This window comes from Onthophagus taurus, chromosome 7 (genome assembly GCF_036711975.1).
Source record: "Onthophagus taurus isolate NC chromosome 7, IU_Otau_3.0, whole genome shotgun sequence".
NCBI lineage: Eukaryota > Metazoa > Arthropoda > Insecta > Coleoptera > Scarabaeidae > Onthophagus > Onthophagus taurus.
This window is the reverse complement of record NC_091972.1, coordinates 439,303-463,676: the sequence shown is the minus strand read 5'-3', so window position 1 is coordinate 463,676 and position 24,374 is coordinate 439,303. Positions and strand designations below refer to the sequence as shown.

The window sequence follows — 24,374 nt, the reverse complement described above, 5'->3', positions numbered from 1 at the left end:
TACTTCCAATTTAATTATTTATTTATTCAAAACATTCCAAGTTCTCCAGTGCTGTAGGTTTTAATAAAAATTAACAAGTTCAACTTTTCTTTCTACTAGATCCGACGTTTTCTTTTAAACTCGTAATAATTCACAAGAAAGAAAAACATCCTAACAAACAATGGTATATATTTAAATAATAAATAATTCATGCATCTCTTATATACAAATATCAACTTATTCTGTTTCTTTTTTATACACGAGCTAATGTACAACGAGTAACTAAATTGTTTTTTTAAAAATCGTATTAATAATAATAACAATAAAATTAATAAATTTACTAAAAAATCATTTACATTCTATGTCTTAACGGTTTAGATTCTGGAAACTAAAAGCTACTAGTTACACTGTTATGATACGCTAAAAAAGGAACAACAAAAAAGATCTCCAAACTAAAAAAATAAAACAATAATTAATACCTACGCAATTTAAAATATTAATAAATAATGCGGGTAACATGTTTAAGCTGTATTTCTTTTTTAATATTTGGTAAACTATTAAGAGCTTAGTTAAAATCATTTTATTCATCCATTTTCTTGGATGAAAAGAAAACTTAAATTAAAACCCATTTTCTTGCAATCATTTTGAATATGTATATAGAAGGATTTGTAAAGATTATTATATACAGTCATTAAAATAAGTCTCTGTAGAAATACACAAAAACTTATTTTCATTGCTGTTCATATATATATTTTTTTTACACCAGAAGCCAGGCACGAATTGATTTTCAATGTTATACAACATTCAGTGATTATATTATAAATATTTAACGTACCATTTACTACTAATATACTGGTTTCTTTTCCAATCTGTGATTCGTTATTTTTGTTTCTTTCATCTACACCGTTTTATTTTAATACTTATTGTCACCCTTGACACGAAAAACCACGTCTGTAATAATGCGACTCAATCGTACGTACTTTTTAAAACACTGTGCAATATAATTATAGTTTTCTAAGTTTCGGAAAAAATTTAGAAACGACCTACACTATTAACCACTTTTCAAACATTTTTGGGTTTTTCCAATGGCGAACGACAACAATAGTAACAAGTTGTGGTTTAATAATTAATAAGAGATAGGTAAGAAGAGTAAAGAGGTTTCTTTCTTTTTTTTTATAAAGCTTATGATCAAGATCCTTTGTTATTGGCCGTTACACATTGAACCTAGTTTCTGATCCATCCGCTAACATTAATGTTACCATTCGATTATTGATCCAAACCAATTTAGCTAAACGCATTGGGTTTAATCTTGAAACGTCTGCTATTGGAGCTGTACTGTACGATTTTATACAACGTGTTTGAGCTGTTCCAAGTCCAAACATGCCTATAAAATAAATATAGATATAGTAAGTCATGATAAATTAATTATTTATTTAGCAATAAGTGATGAGTTTTTTGAATCCTGGAAAAGTCATTTGCGTAATTAGCGGCAACCAGTGACGAACACAACTCATAGCTAATCATTGTATTTTTATCTATTTCTTATTGTTTTAGAATAAATCTAAAAATAACATTTTTTAAATGAAATTTACAGTTTCCTGTAAATTACGGAGTATTACTTTTCTGGTATTTAAAAACAAATAATTATGTTTATTACACCAACTGTTAATACGGAAATATTTAATGGATTGCATTGTTTTGGATTGGAGAAATATGTTGTTTTAAATTTTAGTTATAGTACCGTAATTTACAGGAAACTGTAAATTTAATTTCTTCGAACACTAAAAAAAAAGTTTATTTTTAGCTTTATTCTAAAACAATAAGAAATAGATCTCTCGAACCCTATATTTTTGTAATCAGAAAAAAATAACGAATTTAATAAGCGAATAAAAAAATTAAAATAATCGAAAATTCAGTTGTCGGCTATGAAATTGTACGTCAACTTGACAAATAGGTTATAAACTTATTTGACAACAAGACTTTATAACCTATTTGTCAATTTTGACGTACAATTTCACAGCCGACTACTGAATTTTTGTGTCTTTAGTTATTTGAGTTTTTTATGAAAACGACAAAGTTTTCAAAAAAATAATAATAGTCAAAAAAGTTTTAGAATTAAATTTCACATGAAATGAGGTAATAATGTAATTAAATCCGCCAAAAGGTTAAAAAAGTCTGCCAAAATTTAGGGTACCATCACCCTTAATCAACCCGTTGAAATGTCTCAATTGGTCTCAACTTGCTACCAATTAATACCCTTGGTATACTCATAACATATACCGAATTTGATTTTTTTATCTTAATGTACTTCGAAGATATTAAATGTTTTAAAAGTTTAAGACTCAACTTTGAAGGCCTATAACTCCTCAGGGGTACAACTTAGTATAGAGATAACTTGTGTTAAATCATCTTAATTTATTGTACTCTACATGTCCCTGCTCTGTGTCGGTTCACCCTGTATTGACGTTGCTTTTATGGCAAAAAAAATTATAAAAGGCAAAAAATTTACACATTAATTGTTGATTTATAAGGCCGTATTTATATTATGGTATGTATTAAAGAATACAGGGTGTCCCGTTAAGCGTACGGAGCGGCTGTATCTCAACAACGGTAAGGACTAGAGGTTTGGGAAAAAAATCTTTATAAGCAAAGTGGGCAAGAGTTCGTAATTCGACCGCTAGGGGGCGTAACTGCCATAGAGAAACATAAAATTCCCGCTATCTCAGAAAGTTAGACGATGAGCTATAACTTTGACAACATCATTTAGTAGCTTGGATAATACCGCATCGCTTTTGTTTTGCAATATTTTTCATATCTGTCATAATAAAGGAGGGGGAGGCCAATGCGTTTTCAAATGTTTACATTTTAATATCTCCTGGACCATTCAACCGATTTGAATATTTTTGGTCTTGTTTGAAAGAGCATTTCATGCTCTTTTTAAAGATATTTTCAGTAAGACCGTCAGTAAGGACGTTATCTGCAGCGGTTACATATTTTTGTGATTTTTGAAAAAAAGTTAAATGGAACGGTACTATTTACTTCACAGACCGTTAATCACCATAAAATTTGCTAAATATTAGTGAAAACCGCATCTCGATATCTCCATCCATTCTCCAATTATAAAAGAAAATGTTAAAAATTGGTATATCTTAATCGGATCAAGTTACCTTAGGAAACAAATAAGTGATAACAAAAATTTTAGTATCTAGAACCTTCCTCCACACTTTATCCAAGCTTAGAACTGCTTCAAAACTACTTTTGAGGCGTGTTGAAAAGCCAACGGATCAATGAAACATCAACAATGATAATAAAACAAAATAAACCGAAACACTTAGAATAACTTAAATTTTTGGCAAAAATAGCTCACTAATGTTCGAAATGTCTTACATAAACCTCGATGCATTTATTTAATCTAGTTTCGACGAAAAAAAAGTGCTGCTAAGTCTCTTCCCTGGACACGTTTTTACTAGTATTTAGTGTTTTGTCACATTTTCCCTGGTTATTGGTTTTTCTTGAACAGTCAGGTCGTTTAGTCTACCCAATAGATAAAGGGGTGAAAGCAATGTAGGTTTTGCTCGAACCAAGAATGCATATTATGCAAGTTTACATCAGCTTATGGACAGATGCTTCATGCATCCATAGCATTTGTGATAAAAGGTTTGGATTTGCCCAAATCATATTTAAAAGTCAATGGTAATAGTTCAGTCTGTTATCATAATCGGTATCTGTTAAGGCCTGATGTAAAACAACGTGGTGGAGATATTATTCTCTTGAGAACTCTTGTGGACAATTGTTTTCGGAGTTCCCAGATTATGTGGGATCACATTGCGCACCAATATGATTTAGGAATTCATAGAGATGTCTGAATGGGCTACACGTTGCCAGTTTTCCGTAATCTTAAAAACACTTTTAGAGAAAAATGTCTTTCTTTGTCGTAATTGCATTGCACATTTTTGCCATGCAGTTGCATCGTATTCGAAACATTGAAAATAAATCGTCATACGCTCTATCATACTCTTCTGCGTTAGTAAATGACATGTTTACAATTACCATGATAATGTGATTTGTTTTTCTCGATGAGGTAACTGGATCCGATTGATGGCACTCGAGTTTTTAACATTTTCTTCTATAACTCGAGAACGGGTGGCGATATCGTGATGCGGTTTTCACTAAAATTTAGCAAATTTTAAGGTGACTAAGGGTCTGTGAAGTAAATAGTATCGTTCCATTTAACTTTTCTTCAAAAATCACAAAAATATGTAATCGCTGCAGATAACGTCCTCTAGCTCATTTGTTTTAAAGCAGACGATCTTACTGAAAATATCTTTAAAAAGAGCATAAAATGCTTTTTCAAACAACACCGAAAACATTCAAATCGGTTGAATGGTCTAGGAGATATTAAAATGTGAGAAAGTTTCTGAGATAGCGGCAACTTTATGTTTCTCAATGGCAGTTACGCCCCCTAGCGGTCGAATTACGAACTTCAAAATAATTTCCAGCTATTTCTCTTGGTCACTTTGCTTATAAGGATTTTTTTCCCAAACCTCTTGGCCTTACCGTTCTAGAGATACAGCCGCTCCGTACGCTTAACGGGACACCCTGTATAAATGTATTATAAACAGGTTTTGAGTCATACATGAAGGTTTCGGTCATTTTTGAAAAATACAGGTCCGTAATGATAATTTTGTGGGAATCGAAATTTTTTTCATCTTTTCAATATTTCAATCTTTTCGGTTTTTCGTGAAATTATGGAAATATTCAATATAAGACGGCTAAACCTGAATGTTTCTACTTGTAGGTCTAATGCTAGTTCTAGTGACAGTTGTAAGTAGTGCTAGTTAACATAAGATATCACTATGTTGCATATTCTAATTAAACTAAAACTAACACTAGACCGAGAACTAGAAACATTCGGGTTTAGCCGCACGTCTCTCAAGACGGCTAAACCCGAATGTTTCTAGTTCTAGGTCTAGTGTTAGTTCTAGTTTTATACTAGCACTATCACTAGAACTAACACTAGAACTAGGTGACGTGCTCCTCGTATCTGACTACTGCTAATTGTATCTAAAATTACTCTCTATAAGATAGCATGACCAGATTTTGTTGCACTCATTTCCTAAAGACGGTTTTCTCACCACCTAACGAAAATATTCGCTAAAAGTAAACGCAAATGTGCTTCTCGTATCTGACTACTGATAATTGTATCTAAAATTACCCTCTATAAGATAGCATGGCCAGATTTTGTTGCACTCATTTCCTAAAGACTGTTATCCCACCCCCTAACGAAAAAAATTCGCCACAAGTAAATGCAAATGTGCTCCTCGTATCTGAATAATGCTAATTGCATCTAAAATTACCCTCTATAAGATAGCGTGGCCAGATCTTGTTGTACTCATTTCCTAAAGACGGTTTTCCCACCCCCTAACGAAAATAATTCGCCACAAGTAAACGCAAATGTGCTCCTCGTATCTGACTACTGCTAATTGTATCTAAAATTACTCTCTATAAGATAGCGTGGTCAGATTTTGTTGCAACCATTTTCTAAAGACGGTTTTAGCCACCTCCAAACGAAAAAAATTCGCCACAAGTAAACGCAAAAGTGCTCCGCGTATCTGACTACTGCTAATTGCACCTAAAACTACCTTCTATAAGATATCTGGTCTGGATATTTATGGACTAGATCTCTGATAGCTGATTTCCCACCCCTCGTAAAAAAAAAGTAAACTCGATAAAGTACTTTTGGTTAATCAAATCGCAACAATCTCCTCACAATACTACATCATCAGCCAAATCTATAGCAAAATAAATTTAATGGGAAAAAAAATAATGCAAAGAATTAAATTACACAAACACTTACAGCTGTTATAAATTACAAATATTGGTCAATAAAAGAACATTGGATCAATTAGAAAGAATAAATAAAAAATGTTTATTAATATTATTTATTAATTTTCGCAAATCTAAAAAAAGGGTAAAATAATTTCAGACACAATTTTAAGTAGTCAGATCAGCAGAAATGTTAAGTAGTCAGAAATGACTGTAAGAAAATCTGGGCACGCTATCTCATAGGGAGTAATTATAGGTATATTTTACAATCATCAGATCCGCGGAGTACAATCTCGTTTACACGTGGCGATTTTTTTCTTGGGGGTGGCTAAAAGTGTCTTTAGGAAATGACTGTAACAAAATCTAACCACGCTATTTCGTAAGGGGTAGTTTTAGATACACTTTACAGTAGTCAGATTCGCGGGGCACATTCTCGTTTACGTCGGGTTATACTTTTTAATTTACCTAAAAATGATCGTGTAAAACTGACTTTAGCGTATACTCGGATGTCTTCGGTTAAAATGTTTGGCGTGCTATTTTCACACCGGTCATATTAATACGGACCTGATGTCATAAAATTTATGACACGCGCCCAATCGTGTTATAAAATCGGGCGCGCCCGCTCGAAATTTAACGCATGACTCATTAAATAATTAAAAGAATAATAAATTACCTGTACTGCTTTGCCAAAAACAAAGTTTATTTTCTCCACAAGCATAACTGACTAAGTATTTTCCATCAGGGCTAAAGCAACAAGCTGTTATTGGAGATGAATGAGCGGATATTGTTGTACATTTCGCTTGCCTTAGTTCGTAAATTGTTAATGTTCCATTTGATGCACCAACTAAAAAATTTTTTATTAATATGAATTACTTTAATTCTTGTAATAAATTTTTTATCAAAATTAACCTGCTATCCGTCTTGTTGTAAAACAATGTGATAATTGGTTAAATTTACAAATAACTGGAAAGACCTCTTGAAGAGTTTTAGATTTTAAGTGGCCTGGATCTAAGCAATGCAAAATTATATCCATTAACTAAAAAAAAATAATTTTTTAAATTACGTTTTATAAAATAATAATAAATTTATTTACTTCTACTAATAAATCAGTCATCTCTATGGGTAATTTATCTATAAGCATTTCCACACAACGTAATATTTCTGGTTTAGCTTTATGTAAAACAGTATTATTCATGTTAACATTAAGGGTCTGCGCATTTTGTTGCATCGCATTATATCTGGCTACTTCTCTAGCCATTGTTGTTATAAAAGCAGCCGGTCTAGCTGTCGCTATTAAAACCAAAGCATGTCTTGCAGTTCGACATGAATCAACATGTGGTGTCAATGGTAATCCATAAGTCATATTTGGCACTAATTTATCAGCTTCTGCACATAATTCTAGTAAACCTAAAATGATCGACTTGATCAATACAAATTTTATTACATCAAAAATAAATGGTTACCTAAAAGAATTTTACTAATATCTAAATAAGGTTCCCAAACAGTAAACCCGCGTCCAATCAGATCTATAGCAGCCCTCCTTAATGGAGTATGCGCTGGTAACTTACTAGAAGGTGATGCTAATAATAAATGAGATAGAGCCATCGAAGTTAAACGCGCCAAATTACTATTTCCGTTTCCAAACCCTTCCGCAACCGAACCTTTCCATTTATCTTCATTAACTTTTTTATCGTTCGTTATGTCTTGTCCAAATTCTGCCCCGATAACTCCTAATAAAATAACAGCGGTAGTTTGTTTTCGCTTTAATTCAGCAATGCTGGACGGTTTCCTAAAATGTTCCTCTTCCTCTTCTTCATCTTCATCCTCCACAGTTTCTGGTGAATTATTCTGACCAGAATTGTTAACATGATTGGAATTTGTTTGATTCGATTGCTGATTAATCATTTCGCTTTGGGTATATAATGGAAGGAATTGAGCCCATGATTCAACAAGAACTTTACGTCCTTTCGGACCCAACCGTCCTAATTCGGCCAGGAGAAGCGCTTGAGCAGCTTCGCGAACTTCCACACAATGATGTTGCCATCTTTTTGCCATCATCTCAACATGTGGACGTTTAAAAGATTTCGATCCATTTCCAACCACCTACAAAAATATTTTTACTCCAATAAAATTTTTTTATATCCACTTTTACCTTATCAGGTAATAACACACAATGTAAAGTTGCCAACAAAGACCAACCCTGTTTAATATGAGCTTGTTGTTGCGTAAACATTTCTTCGTGTTCCTCATCTTGTTTACTCCACTTCACCCTCGAACACATTCTGTGTAATTTTCGATTACGTTCTTGTTCTGGGACAAACGTCGCGTTGCTCATCGACATTAAAGTGTGACATAAAGCGATAATAGCTATTAAATGATTACTTGTAAGCGTCGTGCTAAGTTCCCAATGCGTTCTCGACGTAAACACTCTGGTTAAATGTTCTCTTTTAACCAATTCTAAAGGTAAGCTATTCGCTAACGAACGATCGACCATTAATTTTTCTTCATCGATAGGAACGGCTGTGTGCCAAGTGGGAAGTAACAGAGACATATGATTCGATTTTGATAAAACACCAAAAGAAACTGGTACCATAGGCCGTAATAATCCAAGTTTTACTTGACAAACCGTATCGAGATCGTTATCTATACCCCAAGCGTGTAATAAAGAAAGTAATAATTGCGCTATTTCCATACCGTGACTATTTTCAATTGAAGCTAAAAGATGTTTACTGCTTTTCAAGTTGAAATCGTTACTATCTACAAAAAAAATGTATACGCAAAGTTAATTAAATGAAATTGGGGTAATTTTGGTTTATGAACCTTTTGAATTCTCGAATTGTGGTTTAAGCACGCTTTCGGCTTTCGCTTGGATTTTTGTTTGAACATTTTCTGCGCCTTCTTTCATTTTTGCTAATATACCTAAAGAAATAAAAATTAATAGGAACTTTTTAGCACTCTTTTGTGGAGGTACAAAAATTACGTATGTTTCATATTAACCTATTTGCATCATTCAGAAAAAATTACTAAAATATGTCAAAAATTCTACATGTTTTGTGGAACTAAAATTATGAACTTAAATCCATTCTAGGGATCAATCCGAAACTTTTTAGTTCTAGGTCTAATGATAGCGTTAAGTTAATTTTAGTTTTAGTTGTTATTCAGCGCCAGGTTGTTGTATATTTTTATTGAACTAAAACCGGAAATAACACTCTACCTAGAACTAGAATCATTCGGGTTTAGCTGTCTTTAGAGACGTGCGGCTAAACCCAAATGATTCTAGTCCTAGGTATACTGTTAGTGCTACATAGTAATAGTGCTGGTGTAAAACTAGAAGTAACACTAGACCTAGAACTAGAAAGTTTCGGGTTTAGTGTTAGTTCTAGTTTTAATTGTTATTCAGCGCTAGATCGTCGTACATTTTTATTGAAGTAATTAAAAGGTTAAATGTACAGGGTGTCCCAATTTCGATGTCCGCATAGGCTATCTCCGAAACTAAAAGAGATAGAAAAAAAGTAGCTTATATGTCATGATCTCGTTTTTCGAGAAAATGCTAATGCCGAAAACTCCGAACAACTATCGTCTTTTGTTTTCGCCCTATCGGCAAAAACTGAAAATTTTGCAAAAACGACAATCACAAATATTTCACTTATTATCAAAGATGGTGTATTATAAATAAAACATTATATGGGCAACTTTTTACGAAGAATTCAGTCGCGTAGGTAGAATTTTTTTCCCATCTTTTCTTTTCGAGACTTTAGACGTAACTTTATTTTTTTAAATGGAAACCATAGTTGGCTATGACTTAAAATAATTTGTTATTTTCTTCTGATAACAAATATACAGGGTGATTCATAAGTAATGGGCCAAATTGTAAATGTACGTTCAGGAGGCCAAAATAATAATATTTTCATTAACAATAATGGGTCTTAGTCTGCTCCTTACTGAGATACAGGATGTTAAAGCGAAAAAAATAAAATAGATTTTTGTTAATAGATCAGCTACTTTTCTACATAATGACTCATAGTTGACTTATAGTTTTTGTAAGGGTAAACAATAATGTGTGAGAGGATTTGAGTTAACTCGTAGATGTCGCCACATGCACCATATGAATTATGAAACGTCAATGAGCTTTTACGTTTAATGAATAGTTTAAAACATTTTATTGTTAAGTAAACTGATTCATTCTTGTCCTAACATAAATCAAAATGCCGAGACATAATCACTTTTCAAACGAAGAAATGAGAGACATGTTATGCGTTTACGCACAAGAACGTTTTTCTGGGCAAGCAGCATCCAGAAAATATCGTGAAATGTACCCTTACAGAAGGCAGCCAAACTGGAAGATATTTCAAAATATTTATAATCGATTGGGTGAAACAGGTTCATTTCGTCCAAAATATCATACAGGACGTCCTAAGATTATCACTCCGCAGCAAGAAGATGAAATTTTGGTAAGAATTGCGCAAAATTCTGAAATAAGCACTCGTCGATTGTCTGCAGCAACTGGAATAAGCCAACCATCCGTGACTAGAATTTTACACAAGGAAAATTTATATCCCTATCATTTTATACCTGTGCAAAATTTACTTCCAACAGATTATCGAATCAGAGTTCAATTTTGTCAGTGGCTAAAAGGAAAATTGAATAATAATCCAACATTCCTAAATAACATTCTTTTCACGGATGAAGCAACCTTTACCAGACGCGGAGTTTTTAATTGGCGAAATAGTCATGCCTGGGAAACCGAAAACCCTCGTTTAAAAAAAGATAGACATTTCCAGCACGAGTTTAAAATAAATGTGTGGTGCAGTTGAATTACCTCCTAATTTAAATGGAGAGTCATATTTAATTTTTTTAAATAATGACTTAGTCGACCTCTTGGGAGATCTTCCATTACAACTAAGAAGAAATATGTGGTTCATGCAAGACGGTGCTCCTCCACATTTTTCACGTGCTGTGCGCGAACATCTGAATGAAACATTCCCTCACCGTTGGATTGGACGTGGTAGTGAATTTCAGTGGCCACCATGTGTGGGGTTACATGAAATCAATGGTCTATGCTGAACCTACTATAAATACACGAGACGAGTTATGGAATAGAATTCAAGATGCAGCCAATTCAATACGAAATAATCCTGCTACATTTTTTAAAGTCAGACAATCCTTAACCAAACGGTTAAATGCGTGTATAAATGCTGGTGGTGGTCATGTTGAAAACCTTTTGCAGTAGCTCATAATTAAGCTTAAATTTAATTTAACTTCGCACAACATTAACATGTAGGTTTTGATAACAGTTGTCGTAAGTGGTCTTAGTTCAAGTCTGTTCTAATGTTGTATTTCGTTTTATTAACTGGCGTACAATAAATTGTTTTATTACGTAATTTTTTTATGGTTTCAGTTTAATATTGTTATCAATTATCAATTACGGTTAGGTAAATGTCAACATTCCATGCCATGCTTGTGTCTTAACAGATTAATGCTACGTCGACCACCGTGAAATGTAGTGTAGTGAATTAGTAAAATTCAAATATCTCGAAAATCGTTAATATTTTCAAGATCAAAGAAGTATAGCTTTTTTCTACAGAAATGATGGGGCTATCCAAATTAAACAAGTATGTTGTAAAATAATGAGCGATAAAAAATTTGGAGCTGATTTCATCTAATTCATATGGCGCATGTGGCGACATCTACGAGTTAACTCAAATCCTCTCACACATTATTGTTTACCCTTACAAAAACTATAAGTCAACTATGAGTCATTATGTAGAAAAGTAGCTGATCTATTAACAAAAATCTATTTTATTTTTTTCGCTTTAACATCCTGTATCTCAGTAAAGAGCGGACTAAGACCCATTATTGTTAATGAAAATATTATTATTTTGGCCTCCTGAACGTACATTTACAATTTGGCCCATTACTTATGAATCACCCTGTATATAGTTTGTGGGGTATATTTCTTATAGTTATTGAATAATTAACAAAAATTCATTTTGTTCCATCTAAATCTAATGTATGTATTTAAAAGTTAATGTTGCTATGGTGATAACCATACATACTATGATGGAATATAATGTATCAATTTTGTTTGTTCTTTCTAAAGCTATTGTATGTATTTAAAACTTAATGTTGTTATGGTGATAACCATACCATGAGGGAAAGCATTGTTTCCAATTATTGCCAAAGTTTGTAGCAAGGACAGTAGAATCTAACAGGACTGCTACATCCATTGTATTTTTGTAGTCGACTACGGGTTGGTTGCCCGCACTCTACGTCACACTATTTGCCATGCCTGATAACTGTCTATGTTTTTAGAGGTTATATGATAGACATTAATACGTCTAAAAACATAAAACTTCAAAACTAATATGAATACGTCTAGGATATAACCTGTGTGTAACGTAGTTTGCGGGTAGGCTGTCACAACAATGGATGTAGCAGTCCTGTTAGATTCTACTGTCCTTGAGTTTGTAGTAGTATTTAAAAATTCACTAACAACTCTGGCATTATGTGCTGGTGCTCCGTTATATTGAAAATATATCATTTGAGACATATTTAGTGGCAAATTGTCGTCCAAAGGCTCAATGTGCTGCCTTAATATATTGAGGTATTTCCCTGAGTTTAAGTTTTTATGGTAGATACTATATGCCAAAATTCTATTATCTAAAAGGGCACACCATACATTGAACCCCAATCTTCTTTGAACACTCAGAGACTTCATCGGTCCAGATTACATTTTGAACAAACAGCAGATTATTTAATTTTTTTAAATATCATCTACAAAATTCTAATCTTCGATTGACATCTCCGGCACGTAAATAATGAGTTAGCCCCGCTTTGTATGGTTTATACTTATTTTTCTTTCATATTCGGGAGCGGTGTCTTTTGGGTCAGACGTCTTGTTGCAATTTCTCTTGCAGGTCATTTTGGTATGTTTTTGTATGTGGTTTGGAGAAGGACCAAATATCTATTAAATTTTCTGCTGACCGGCTGAAGGTTCGTACGTGCGGTTGTCTTCTTTCTGGATATCTTGTGAAATAAAATTCCGCGGCTAACGTCGCATTCTTATCTGATAACATATCGCATTCCATCATGATACATTTTTCATAATTTTCGAAATTCATTGTAAAGTTTTATTCAGTTTTGTTATACTTTGACACTTAACACGCTGGTGCATAATGCCAGAGTTGATATCGAATTTTTAAATACAAACTTTGGCAATTATTTGATACATTATGTTCCATCATAGTATGTATGGTTATCACCATAGCAACATTAACTTTTAAATACATACATTAGTTTTAGACAGAACAAAATGAATTTTTGTTAATTATTCAATAACCATAAGAAATATACCCTACAAACTATATATATTTGTTATCAGAAGAAAATAACAAATTATTTTAAGTCATAGCCAACTATGGTTTCCATTTAAAAAAATAAAGTTACGTCTAAAATCTCGAAAATAAAAGATGGGAAAAAAATTCTACCTACGCCACTGATCTCTTCGTAAAAAGTAGCCCATATAATGTTTTATTTATAATACTCCATCTTTGATAATAAGTGAGATATTTGCGAATGTCGTATTCGCAAAATTTTCAGTTTTTGCCGATAGGGCGAAAACAAAAGACGATAGCTGTTCGGAGTTTTCGGCATTAGCATTTTCTCGAAAAACGAGATCATGACATGTAAGCTACTTTTTTTCTATCTCTTTTAGTTTCGGAGATAGCCTTTGCGGACATCGAAATTGGGACACCTGTACGTATTAGAAAAGTACGTATATTAGATTATACAGGGTGTTTCATAATATATGCGCAGGACTTCAGGATGTGATAGCTTGTCCAAAAATTTGAAAAAAAGTTTCTATCAACTTACCCTCTAAAATGCACCATTTTCGAGATACAGGGTGTTGAAATTTAATAAAAAAAAATCGTTTTTTTGCGAATATCTCCGGAACCGTTTATCGTACAGAAAACAGCTTTTGTAAGCACTTCTACTCATAATAAGCTAAGTTTTGTGCGAGAAAAAAATTTTTTAAAGTCATAATTGGTGAAGATTTTGAAGGGGTAGTGGTTGTTTTTCTCTCCAACTTCTACGCCACTGGAAAAAGTACGGTTTTGAGACGCCCATTTCTACACAAAAAAACTACTAAAGCTCATGAGCTCTAAAGTTAATCGTTTTCGAGAAAAATCAATTTTTATGTTGAATAACATGGTCAATTTTTTGAAATAAAAATATTATTTTACTAAAACGATAGAACAAGTAACAAAAGCAAACGTTAACTTCATAATTGCATAATTAAAAAGAAACAATTACAAATCATACACAGTTAAATTAAATGTTGAAAATATCCGCCGTTAGCTTCAATGCACGCAGCAAATCTTCGACGCATTGACTGTCTAAAGCGCCAGGACTCATGCGACGGCATCGGCAGCGGCGACGGCGACGGATTCAAGACCGTGGCAGGCTCCGGCGAGTCAACGTGTATGGGATTGCGACGTGCATACGACACCGAAAGTATCGCTTTAGTTTATTTCCAACGTCCATCGAAATGGCATCGTTCGCCGAAAAGGATTTTTGGAAAAAATTTATAAACCTATATAGAATGTACCCATGTTTATGGGACTCAAAATCAAAAAATTACATCAACAGAAACTGAAAAACTACCGCCATAAATGAGCTTGTAAAGTTGTCTGGCAGTATTTAGCTTTCTGCCAGCAATATTTAATTTTCTACAAGCAGTATTAGTATTCTGGAACCAATTTGTAGTCTATTGATAGCAGTACCTAGCCTTGTATAAACAATATCTATCTTTTTAAGCAGTTTCTAGTATTGCACAGGTAGTATTTGTCTTCCGCAAGGAATGTTTGATCGTCTACAGGAAGTATTTAGTCTTCTGCAAGCAGTATTAGTATTCTGGAATCAATTCCTTGGCTATTGGTAGCAGTACCTAGCCTTCCATAAACAATATCTATCTTCTGCAAACAGTTTCTAGTATTGTATAGGTAGTATTTGTCTTCCGCAAGGAGTTTTTAGCCTTTTGCTGGCAGTATTTAGTCTTCTACAAGTAGTATCGGTATTCTGCAACCAATTTGTAGTCTATTGGTAGCAGTACTTAGGTTTCTATAGACGATATCTATCTTTTTAAGCAGTTTCTAGTATTGTATAGGTAGTAGTTGTCCTCTATAGGAAGTATTTAATCTTCTGCAAGTAGTATTGGTATTCTGCAGCCAATTTCTTGGCTATTGTCTGGCCAGATATGCATTGCTATAGGTCCGTCGATAGCGGTTAGAGAAGTGCGGCACGACGCCACAAAAGTCTACGTGTGTAGGCCGTTAAAATCACGCAGGAAAATTCCCGAAGTATTCCGAATTATGTCGCAAGATACAACAATGCGCTCTCTTAATTGGTCAACATTTTCAACTGGAGTAGCGTAGACTAGGGTCTTTCGATGGCCCCAAAAGAAAAAATCTAAATTAAGTTAGGGAGATCGCGGTGGCCAAGGGTGCGGACCTCCTCGACCGATCCAACGGTCTGGGTATTCGTCGTTCAAGTATTGGCGAGCAACCAAACTAAAGTGGGCCGGAGCTCCATCATGCATAAAGTACATATTTTGTTTTACATGAAGTGGTACATCTTCCAACAGTTCCGGCAGTACTTCTTCTAGAAATTGTCGATAATCTGCTCCGTTTAATCTGTTCGGTAAAAAATGTGGGCCTATCAAATGATCACCGACGATGGCAGCCCAAACATTTACGGAAAATTGTTGCTGATGATGGCCTTCTGCAATTTCATGTGGATTTTCTTCTGTCCATATGTGGTTATTGTGCAAATTTAAAATACCATCCTTCGAGAAAGATGCTTCATCGGTAAACAGAACTCCAAACTCAGGATTTTGAACTATTTTGTCTTGCATCCATGTACAAAAAGCCAATCTTGGCGGAAAATCTCTTGGCAATAAGGCTTATACTGTTTGGATATGGTAGGGATACAAAAGTTGCCTTTTCAAAATTGTCCAAACCGTCGAGTGAGATAGGTTTAAGTTGTGAGCAAGTTTTATGGCACTTGTGGAAAGATTTTCATCAATTTCGTTGAGGATAGCCTCTTCTACTTGGTGATTTGCAACTTTCATAGGACGCCCATTATCAGCAGTATTCCTTATAAAACTTCCATATTCCCATAGTCGTTGGTGAATGCGTAGAAACAAGGTTTAAATGGGCGTCTCAAAACCTCTACAGTGGCGTAGAGGTTGGGGAGAAAAACAACCACTACCCCTTCAAAATCTTCACCAATATAACTTTAAAAAACATTTTTCTCGCACAAAACTTAGCTTATTATGAGTAGAAAATGCTTACAAAGGCTGTTTTCTGCACGATAAATGGTTCCGGGGATATTAGCAAAAAAACGTTTTTAGTCAATTTCAACACCCTGTATCTCGAAAATGGTTCATTTTAGAGGATAAGTTGATAGAAACTTTTTTCAAATGTTTGGACAAGCTATCACAACCTGAAATCCTGCGCATATATTATGAAACGCCCTGTATAATATAACTAAAATCATTTGGGTTTAGCCGTCTTAAGAGACGTACAGCTAAACCTAAATGTTTCTAGTTCTAGGTCTAATATTAGTTCTAATGACAGTGCAAGTGTAAAAGTAGAACTAACACTCTACCTAGAACTAGAATCATTCGGGTTTAGCTGTCTTTAGAGACGTGCGGCTAAACCCAAATGATTCTAGTTCTAGGTATACTGTTAGTGCTACATAGTAACAGTGCTGGTGTAAAACTAGAACTAACTAACACTAGACCTTGAACAAGAAAGCTTCGGATTTAATACAAGGTTCTGCAGTGAAAAGGAAAGATTTAAGGTAGGGTTTGCAGCGCGCCGCGAAGTGATGGGGAAGAAAGTAGCCGACTTGCCAAGACCTGCATGATTTGCCATTTGGTTTACAAAGTCAAAGAAAATATTTTTTGAGTACTACATCCGCCAAATGTCCTCCGTTACAATTTATGCATTCTTGGAGTCGTGTCTGAAAGTTTTGCATAAAGAAGTCGCAGGGGGTTAGGTCGGGAGACCTAGGGGGCCAACTGATATCGCCGTTTCAAAGCACTTACAGCATTCATTGAAATTCTTGTAGTGTGACTTGTTGCCCCGTCTTGTTGAAAAAGTGTGTCTTCATTCCCTGGAAGGCCTTCAAGTTGTGGTGTGAGATAATTCTGAATCATTGCAACGTATCGTACAGAATTAACGGTAACGGCATCTTCAAAAAAATATGGACCGATGATTTGCCCATTTTCCGAAATCTCACCGTTTTGAAAATAGGCTTTAACTGCGTAACCGCGATGCTCACCCGTCCAACGCTCCATTGTAAACTAAATGGCAAATTATGCAGGTCTTAGCAAGTTGGCTACTTTCTTCCCCATCACTTCGCGGCGCGCTGCAAACCCTACTTTAAATCTTTCCTTGTCACTGCCGGACCCTGTATTAGTTCGAGTTTCAGTTGTAATTGAGTGTTAGGTTATTGTATACAGGGTGTCCCGTATCTTCCGAATCAGAGCATTAACGGTTGAAGGATACATTATTCTAAAGCGATTTTTCTAATAAATTTTTTTCGAAATGTTTATTACCGTATTTTCTCGAATCTTATCCGCACTCGAATCTAATCCGCACCCAGATTTTAAAAATGCATAGTGGTAAAAAAATTTAGTTTGCGAATGTAATCCGCATCTTTCTTTGAGCAATTCGACAACACCAAAACGATGCGATGCTTGTTGTTAACCATAAATATATATTTTTTCCGTTGACTGACGCTGATTCACATAAAGAACTTTAAATTTACCAAGCCAGAAAAAATTGGAAAATATAATTTAAAAAATAAATAGTAATGCCTAGCACGAATTCCGTTCATATACTGCCCTCGTAGTAGCTCGAACGTGGTGTGTGCTTAATTATACATATAATAGCGTAATTATAAAAAAAAGTAGCAACAATCTAAGAGGTTCTTCTATACAGCAAAGTTTAAAGAGATGTTGTTAAGTTAGCGTTAAGGAAATCGAAAAGCTGGTACAATTTTTGCTGTTAACGTTGCGGCTGTTGCGGAAAGACCAGGTAGCTATTGCAGACTGTGAGGCATCGTGCAAAAAATTTACCGGGCCAGAGAAGAGACGATTTCATGAAATTGACGAGGCAGTTTTCTAGTTCTCTCAAGAAAAACGAAAGGAGGGACTAAAAAATTTTTAATACCAGCAAAGGTTGGACTGTGGGATTTATGCGCCGAATGGTGCAAAACGTCCAAAACTCGTTGAGGCGCAGAACTATAATTTCCCAAAAGCTTCTAAGGATTTTCAAGAAAATTTCAATTTGTCTCAAACTGTAAATGTCAACGAAATGGTAGTATATCTGGATTGCCACCCAATTACACACTGAAAAGAAGAGGTGTGTGGGAAATTTCTTTACAAACGAGTGATTGCGAAAAATTGCGCATAACATTGATGCTAGCAGTAACAAGTGATAGGGAAAAATTGCTGTCATTATTAATATTGAGAAAAAAACCATTCTGAAATCTGAAAGACTTCCCGAATGACGTCCTAGTTAGGGCACAACAAAAAGGATGGATAATTGAAAAGCTGATGATGGAGTGATTAAGACAAGTATGGAGTCGTAGACCAGGAGGATTATTAAATAAGAATATTAATTAATTATAGGCAAATTGCCCTTGGTTTAGACTTCTTGTCATAATAATAATACCTGGTGGAATAACATCCATACTACAACCGGTGTATGTATATTAACAAATTCGAGAATTAACAAAACCGGGAGCAATTAATGAAGCTTCTGAACTTGCTCAGTGAGTGTAGGCGACATGGAAAACGATCCCTGAAAACAATATTATAACATCATTTAAGAAGTTTTGTATAATCCGAAGATGACGTAATATGGGAAGAAAATGATACATAAAAATGTAAATATCGTTCTAAAACCCTTAATAAAGTGTTATTGTTATAATGTGATTTTATTTTACTATTTTCCAAATTGCAACTATACGACTGCGAATCTAATCCGCACCCGATTGTAATCCGCATTTGATTTTAGAGCACATAAAATTTGTAAAAAAGGTGCGGATCACATTCGAGAAAATACGGTATATTAACCGCACGGGAACTGTTTAAAATTTTCCGCTTTTCTCCAATAACAGACGATTTTGATTCACGAAAAAAGTTTATTTCTCTTTGCGTGTCGAATCTATTGGTAAGTACACGTGGGAAACGTGTTGACGGGCGCGGCGGTCCGGCCAAGGGTTGGGCCGATTACCTGAATCTGATTTACGATTTGGACGTCGAATAACAGTTCCCGTGCGGTTATTATAAACATTTCGAAAAAAATTTATTAGAAAAATCGCTTCAGAATAATGTATCCTACAATCGTATAATGCTCTGATGCGGAAGATACGGGACACGGTGTATATTTGTTGAATTAAGAGTAGAACTAACACAAAACCTAGAACTAAACATTCAAGTTTAGCCGTCTTGAGAGACGCATTAGTTCTAGTGATAGTATTAAGTTAATTCTAGTTTTAGTTGTTGTATATTTTGAACACTTCGAACTTGTTTCTAAAGAAGTGCTAGTATTAGTTCTAGTTTTAGTTCAAAAGTTAGCGTGCATATACACACTTTGGTGATAATGGCCTATAAAAAATTCGAGCATATCTGAATTTATGATGCAAATGGGTTACAATATAAATTAAAATTTTTTTATTCACAATTATTAAATGTGAAAGATAAAACATGAAACATAAGTAATTCTTAGAACCCAATTTATTCATTATCTAACGATAAAACGATCAAAATCTTTTTTTAAGCTAAACAAAAACTATGATTAATCTCAATAACTCCCTTTAGATTCTAAAAGCTAGTCTAAACTTTTTATGCACGCTAAAATTTTATATTGTTACATCTCAAATTTATCAATAAAAGATAATCGTATTAATATAAAATTTTAGTTTAAATATGAAATCAAATTCAACTACACTAATCTAACTCAACTCTCCTATTTACCATGTTTGTCTTTTTCTTTAATTATCCTTTCGACATTTTCAGCCTTATCTTTGACTTTTCCAAAAAAGTCTTTGCGAAAGCATTAAGAACACAAAAAAAAACTTTTATTAGAAAATCATGTAATATTTAATATCAAGATCTGACAAGATAATCAAGAACAATAAAATTACTGTCTCAATTTTTGTACCAGATTTATGATCAATGCCAAGATAATCTTTTTTTATCACCGCGAATTATCAGCAATACATGTTATAAAATACGTCATTAAAAATTCATTTAACTCAGCTAAAAGTTGGTAATATTGTTTTGTTGAAATACTCACCGGCGATTTTTTTATGAGCCTCCGAACTCGTGCTTTGTGTCAGTGCTGCCACCTTTAAATATTCCGCTTGCGAAATTAGCCCCGCCGCTTCCAAACTACCCGGGGACATCGCCGAGTATTCTTCGCTTAACAATTCGACAATTAGCGCCTCGATATCAAAGAATAATATATGACTTTCGGGATCTAAAATACAATCAAACACAAAGAAAAATTTGAAAATTGAAATCGTACACACAATTAAGATTTCGTACAAAATGTTAGTAAATGGGTGAGTTTTGTTAAATTCACATTTATTTGAAAAACACAACGTTGATTGCGTATATATTTTAATTTCTCAATTACGATGAAATTTTTTAATCAATTTAATTACATGTTAAATCAAATCTAAATACTAACTACTCCAGAACTAAAAACTACCCAAATGAAACATTTTTTTTTTATTTTGATATTGAGTAATAATAATAGAGACCTTTCGGGTTGGTTCGTAATCCTTGTATCGATAACGGAGAATTTTGACTGCGTTGCATGTGGGGATCGTCGTTATTTGCATGAGCACCCAGTTGTTGAAGCTGATGAAGCCCTCTTTGAGTTGCATGACGAATAGCCGATAAATTTCGATGGCGTAATCCTCTAAATTATTATATAAACCTCTAAATTATGTTGAACGTCACTTAAAAATAACTCACCTAAAGAAATGTACCGCAGGATTTGCTAAACCAACTTCAGACGACGTTAAGAAATTCGTTTCATTTTCTTCGCAAGCATATAATACTTCTTCTGCCGCTATACCTACATAATTTAAATAACGTTTTTTTTATCAATTATAAATATTAACAAAAAAAAATTAATATGAATGAAATTTGTTATGAATTTATGAAATAAGAAGAGAGGGTTAATAAAAAAATTTAATTTCTGGATTGGTTTTTAATTTTCTTTTACCTTGAAGAACTCGGTCTAAATGACCAGTTTCCATTTGCCAAACGTAAACTGTCCCATCAGAACAACCGACAATCATAAAATCATCTAAAGGTCTCCATTTTATCGTCGTAACCGGAAATAAGTGTCTTGAAGCCAAGCAAACACATTTCTTTTCTGTTAAACTTAGTAAAGTGACCGAATGATCAGAAGCAACTGAACATATACACTTTTGTATCCTAGACTATATAAAAAAAAACATTTTAACAATAAAAGCAACCAGATTCATTGTATGTTATTCAAATTAATCATTCAATAATTTAAGTGCTATCTTCAAAAGCCTTGTAATAATAATGACATATTCATATTATATTTAATTTATTATCGAACTATTATTACCCATATGTAGAGGTATGTTTTAAATTAATTCATTCTCAATCTTAACATTGCGAACAATATGAGTCACCAGTGGTCAAATGCAAGCATTTCAATATTCTAATCATAATTTAGTGGGTTCACCTATACAGATAAATTCCTTACAACTCATTGTAATCTTATATCTACTAATCTAATATCTAATCTAATCTCGTATTTGATTGTATTGATATCGCTTTATAATCTTAACGTGTTGACACTTACACTTTATATTTGTATCCACTTTATCAATTGGCTGACATTGATACAAAAGTAATTATCATGTTTAGTATACATACACCGGTTGGTTAAACGACGCAAAAACCCACATTTTCTTGGAGTCACCCTAAATCGATGCTTCACTTAAAAGAATACTGATTCAACAACTTTTGTTCACGACTACCTCATAATATGCAGGCTGTTTCATAATATATGCGCAGAACTTCAGGATGTGATAGCTTGTCCAAACATTTGAAAAAAAATTCCTATCAACTTATCCTCTAAAATGAGCCATTTCGAGATACAGGGTGTTGAAATTTAATAAAAAAAATCGTTTTTTGAGAATATCTCCGGAACAGTTTATCGTACAGTAAACAGCGTTTGTAACCATTTTGTACTCATAATAAGCTAAGTTTTGTGCAAGAAAAAATTTTTTTAAAGTCATAATTGGTGAAGATTTTGAAGGGGTAGTGATTGTTTTTCTCCCCAACCTCTACACCTCTGGAAAAAGTACTGTTTTGAGACGTAAATTTGAACTGTCAATGTTTTCTACACAAAAAAGGTACTGTAGGTCATGAGCTTTAAAGTTGACCGTTTTCTAGAAAAATCAACGTTTATGTTAAAAAACAATCAAGTCAATTTATTGAAATAAAAATTTTATTTTACAATTAAACAAAATTTATGTAAACGTTAGAACAAGTAACAAAAGCAAGCGTTAACTTCATAATTGCAAAATAAAAAACATGAAAAAACTGATACAAGTGAAAAGTTGTTTTTTCAAAATTCTCCAAACCGTACAAAATTCGCACATTTCAGCGTTTGTGTAAAAAATTGTATAATTTACTTTTAACAAGTAGACTTTAAATTATAACAAAAACTACCTTCTGTCAAAATAACAATTAGTTTGTACCTGCAAAAAGAATTACAAATGAATTACACAAAAGCTGAAATGTGCGGAATGCATTACCTTTACGGAATGGCGTGCGGTAATTCGGCAGAAGCAAGGGGGTTGGGAAGCACCGAGAAGCGAAAGTTGGATGGACTAATCCGCCCAACTATCCAAGGTGAAGAAATTCCTTTCTCAAAGGAAGTCAAATATCTAGGAGTAATCCTAGACAAAACCCTGTCATGGAATGGACATTTGCAGGGAGTTTTGCACAAAGCTAGACTATCCTTGTGGACTTGTCGCAGTCTTTGTGGTAAAAATTGGGGTCTTACCCCTGAAAGACTGTACTGGCTCTATGTGACTGTGGTTAGACCTATGATCACATACGGAGCAGCAGCCTGGTATAGGAAAGTCCGACAGACTTCAGTTATCAGTAAACTTTCACGAATTCAACGTGTAGCTGGATTGGCAATCTCTGGTGCGATAGGCACAACGCCAACTCTAGCAATGGAGGTTCTGCTTGGCCTATCTCCTCTGCATTTGCATATAGAGAAAGTGGCTAGAACAACCATTTACAGATTTAAGCAATATGCTCAAAACTGTTCCGACATGTCCTACCAATGGGCTGCGGAAGACATTATAAGCACTGATACTGTGCTATCAATGCCGTCAGATTTGGCGGTATCACTATCAGTGATTAATGCTCGATACCAGATTGTACTGCCTGAGCGGCAGTCCTGGATCGAAAATGAAAATTCTCTGGTTCGGGCAGACATTTGCTTGTACACAGATGGATCAAAAACGCCTGAAGGGGTAGGAGCAGGAGTATACTGCCAGACACCTCGAATTAAGCAAGCCTACAGCCTGGGTACGTACTGTATTGTATTCCAGGCGGAAGTATTGGCTATTAACATGGGTGCTAAAATCCTTCTTGAAAGAGGGGTGAAGAACATGACAGTACGAATTTTCTCAGACAGTCAAGCCGCTCTCCAGGCGCTGCAAGCCGTGAAAACGGTGTCGGCTCTGGTTAATGATTGTAAGAGAACATTAAACACACTGAGTTGTGATAACAGAGTCTCTCTGATCTGGGTCCCGGATCACTCTGGGGTTACTGGCAATGAAGCGGCAGATAAGCTAGCACGAGATGGCAGCGCTGAAGCGTTTGTGGGACCGGAACCAGCAGTTGGTGTATCATTTGCGATGGCCAAATATAGGATTGGACTGTGGGCTGAAGAGAGACTTCGCCTACTGTGGACCAGTTCTCCTGGAATTAGACATGCTAAGGTGTTTATTAACATCGCCACTGTCAAACCCGGGCATATTTTAGGACTTGCCCGTAGTAGCATAAAAGTTCTAATGGGTGTTTTTACTGGACACTGCCGATTAAAAGCACACCTCAACTTGTTGGGTTTAGCCGACGATGTTGAATTCCGACTATGTGCGGAGGAAGCAGAGACGGTTGAGCATGTTTTGTGCCACTGCCCTGCCGTTAACCGTATCAGATTCTCGATTTTTGGGTCGCAGTTTATCTCCTCAAAAGATCTGAATGACCTTTCGCCGAGCAAGGTATTAATGTTCGTTAAGAGCATTGGACTGCACGGTGAAATTTGATAACGATATCTATCGGGGTACAATAGATCCTTAGGGTCGCGGTGCAAGGTTGGTTGGTCCGCCTACCCGATATGTATTCTATGTAATGTAATGTAATGTAAGGGGGTTGTATCAAGAAAGATATCCTGATCGCCCAGTATCACACCATAACT

The 24,374-nt window shown here is 34.5% G+C and overlaps 1 protein-coding gene across 3 annotated transcripts in view; it reads right to left on the bottom strand.

Moving 5' to 3' along the window:
* Positions 1-733: 733 nt before the first annotated feature.
* Positions 734-24,374, bottom strand: part of LOC111420385 (WD repeat-containing protein Rbcn-3B) — a 33,545-nt gene continuing 9,904 nt past the window's right edge. For 2 of the 3 annotated variants that reach the window (XM_023053359.2, XM_023053360.2), the window contains exons 10-21: positions 21,117-21,336; positions 20,864-20,966; positions 20,647-20,807; positions 20,178-20,360; positions 19,856-19,924; positions 8,626-8,724; positions 7,958-8,562; positions 7,269-7,908; positions 6,899-7,212; positions 6,715-6,841; positions 6,479-6,649; positions 734-1,363 (exon numbers count right to left, since the gene is read on the bottom strand). In XM_023053359.2, coding sequence (XP_022909127.1) covers positions 1,191-1,363; positions 6,479-6,649; positions 6,715-6,841; positions 6,899-7,212; positions 7,269-7,908; positions 7,958-8,562; positions 8,626-8,724; positions 19,856-19,924; positions 20,178-20,360; positions 20,647-20,807; positions 20,864-20,966; positions 21,117-21,336 — 2,865 coding nt within the window. In that variant the 3' untranslated portion in view covers positions 734-1,190. The remainder of the gene's footprint in view (positions 1,364-6,478; positions 6,650-6,714; positions 6,842-6,898; positions 7,213-7,268; positions 7,909-7,957; positions 8,563-8,625; positions 8,725-19,855; positions 19,925-20,177; positions 20,361-20,646; positions 20,808-20,863; positions 20,967-21,116; positions 21,337-24,374) is intronic. The other variant, XM_023053361.2, reaches the window with a different exon arrangement.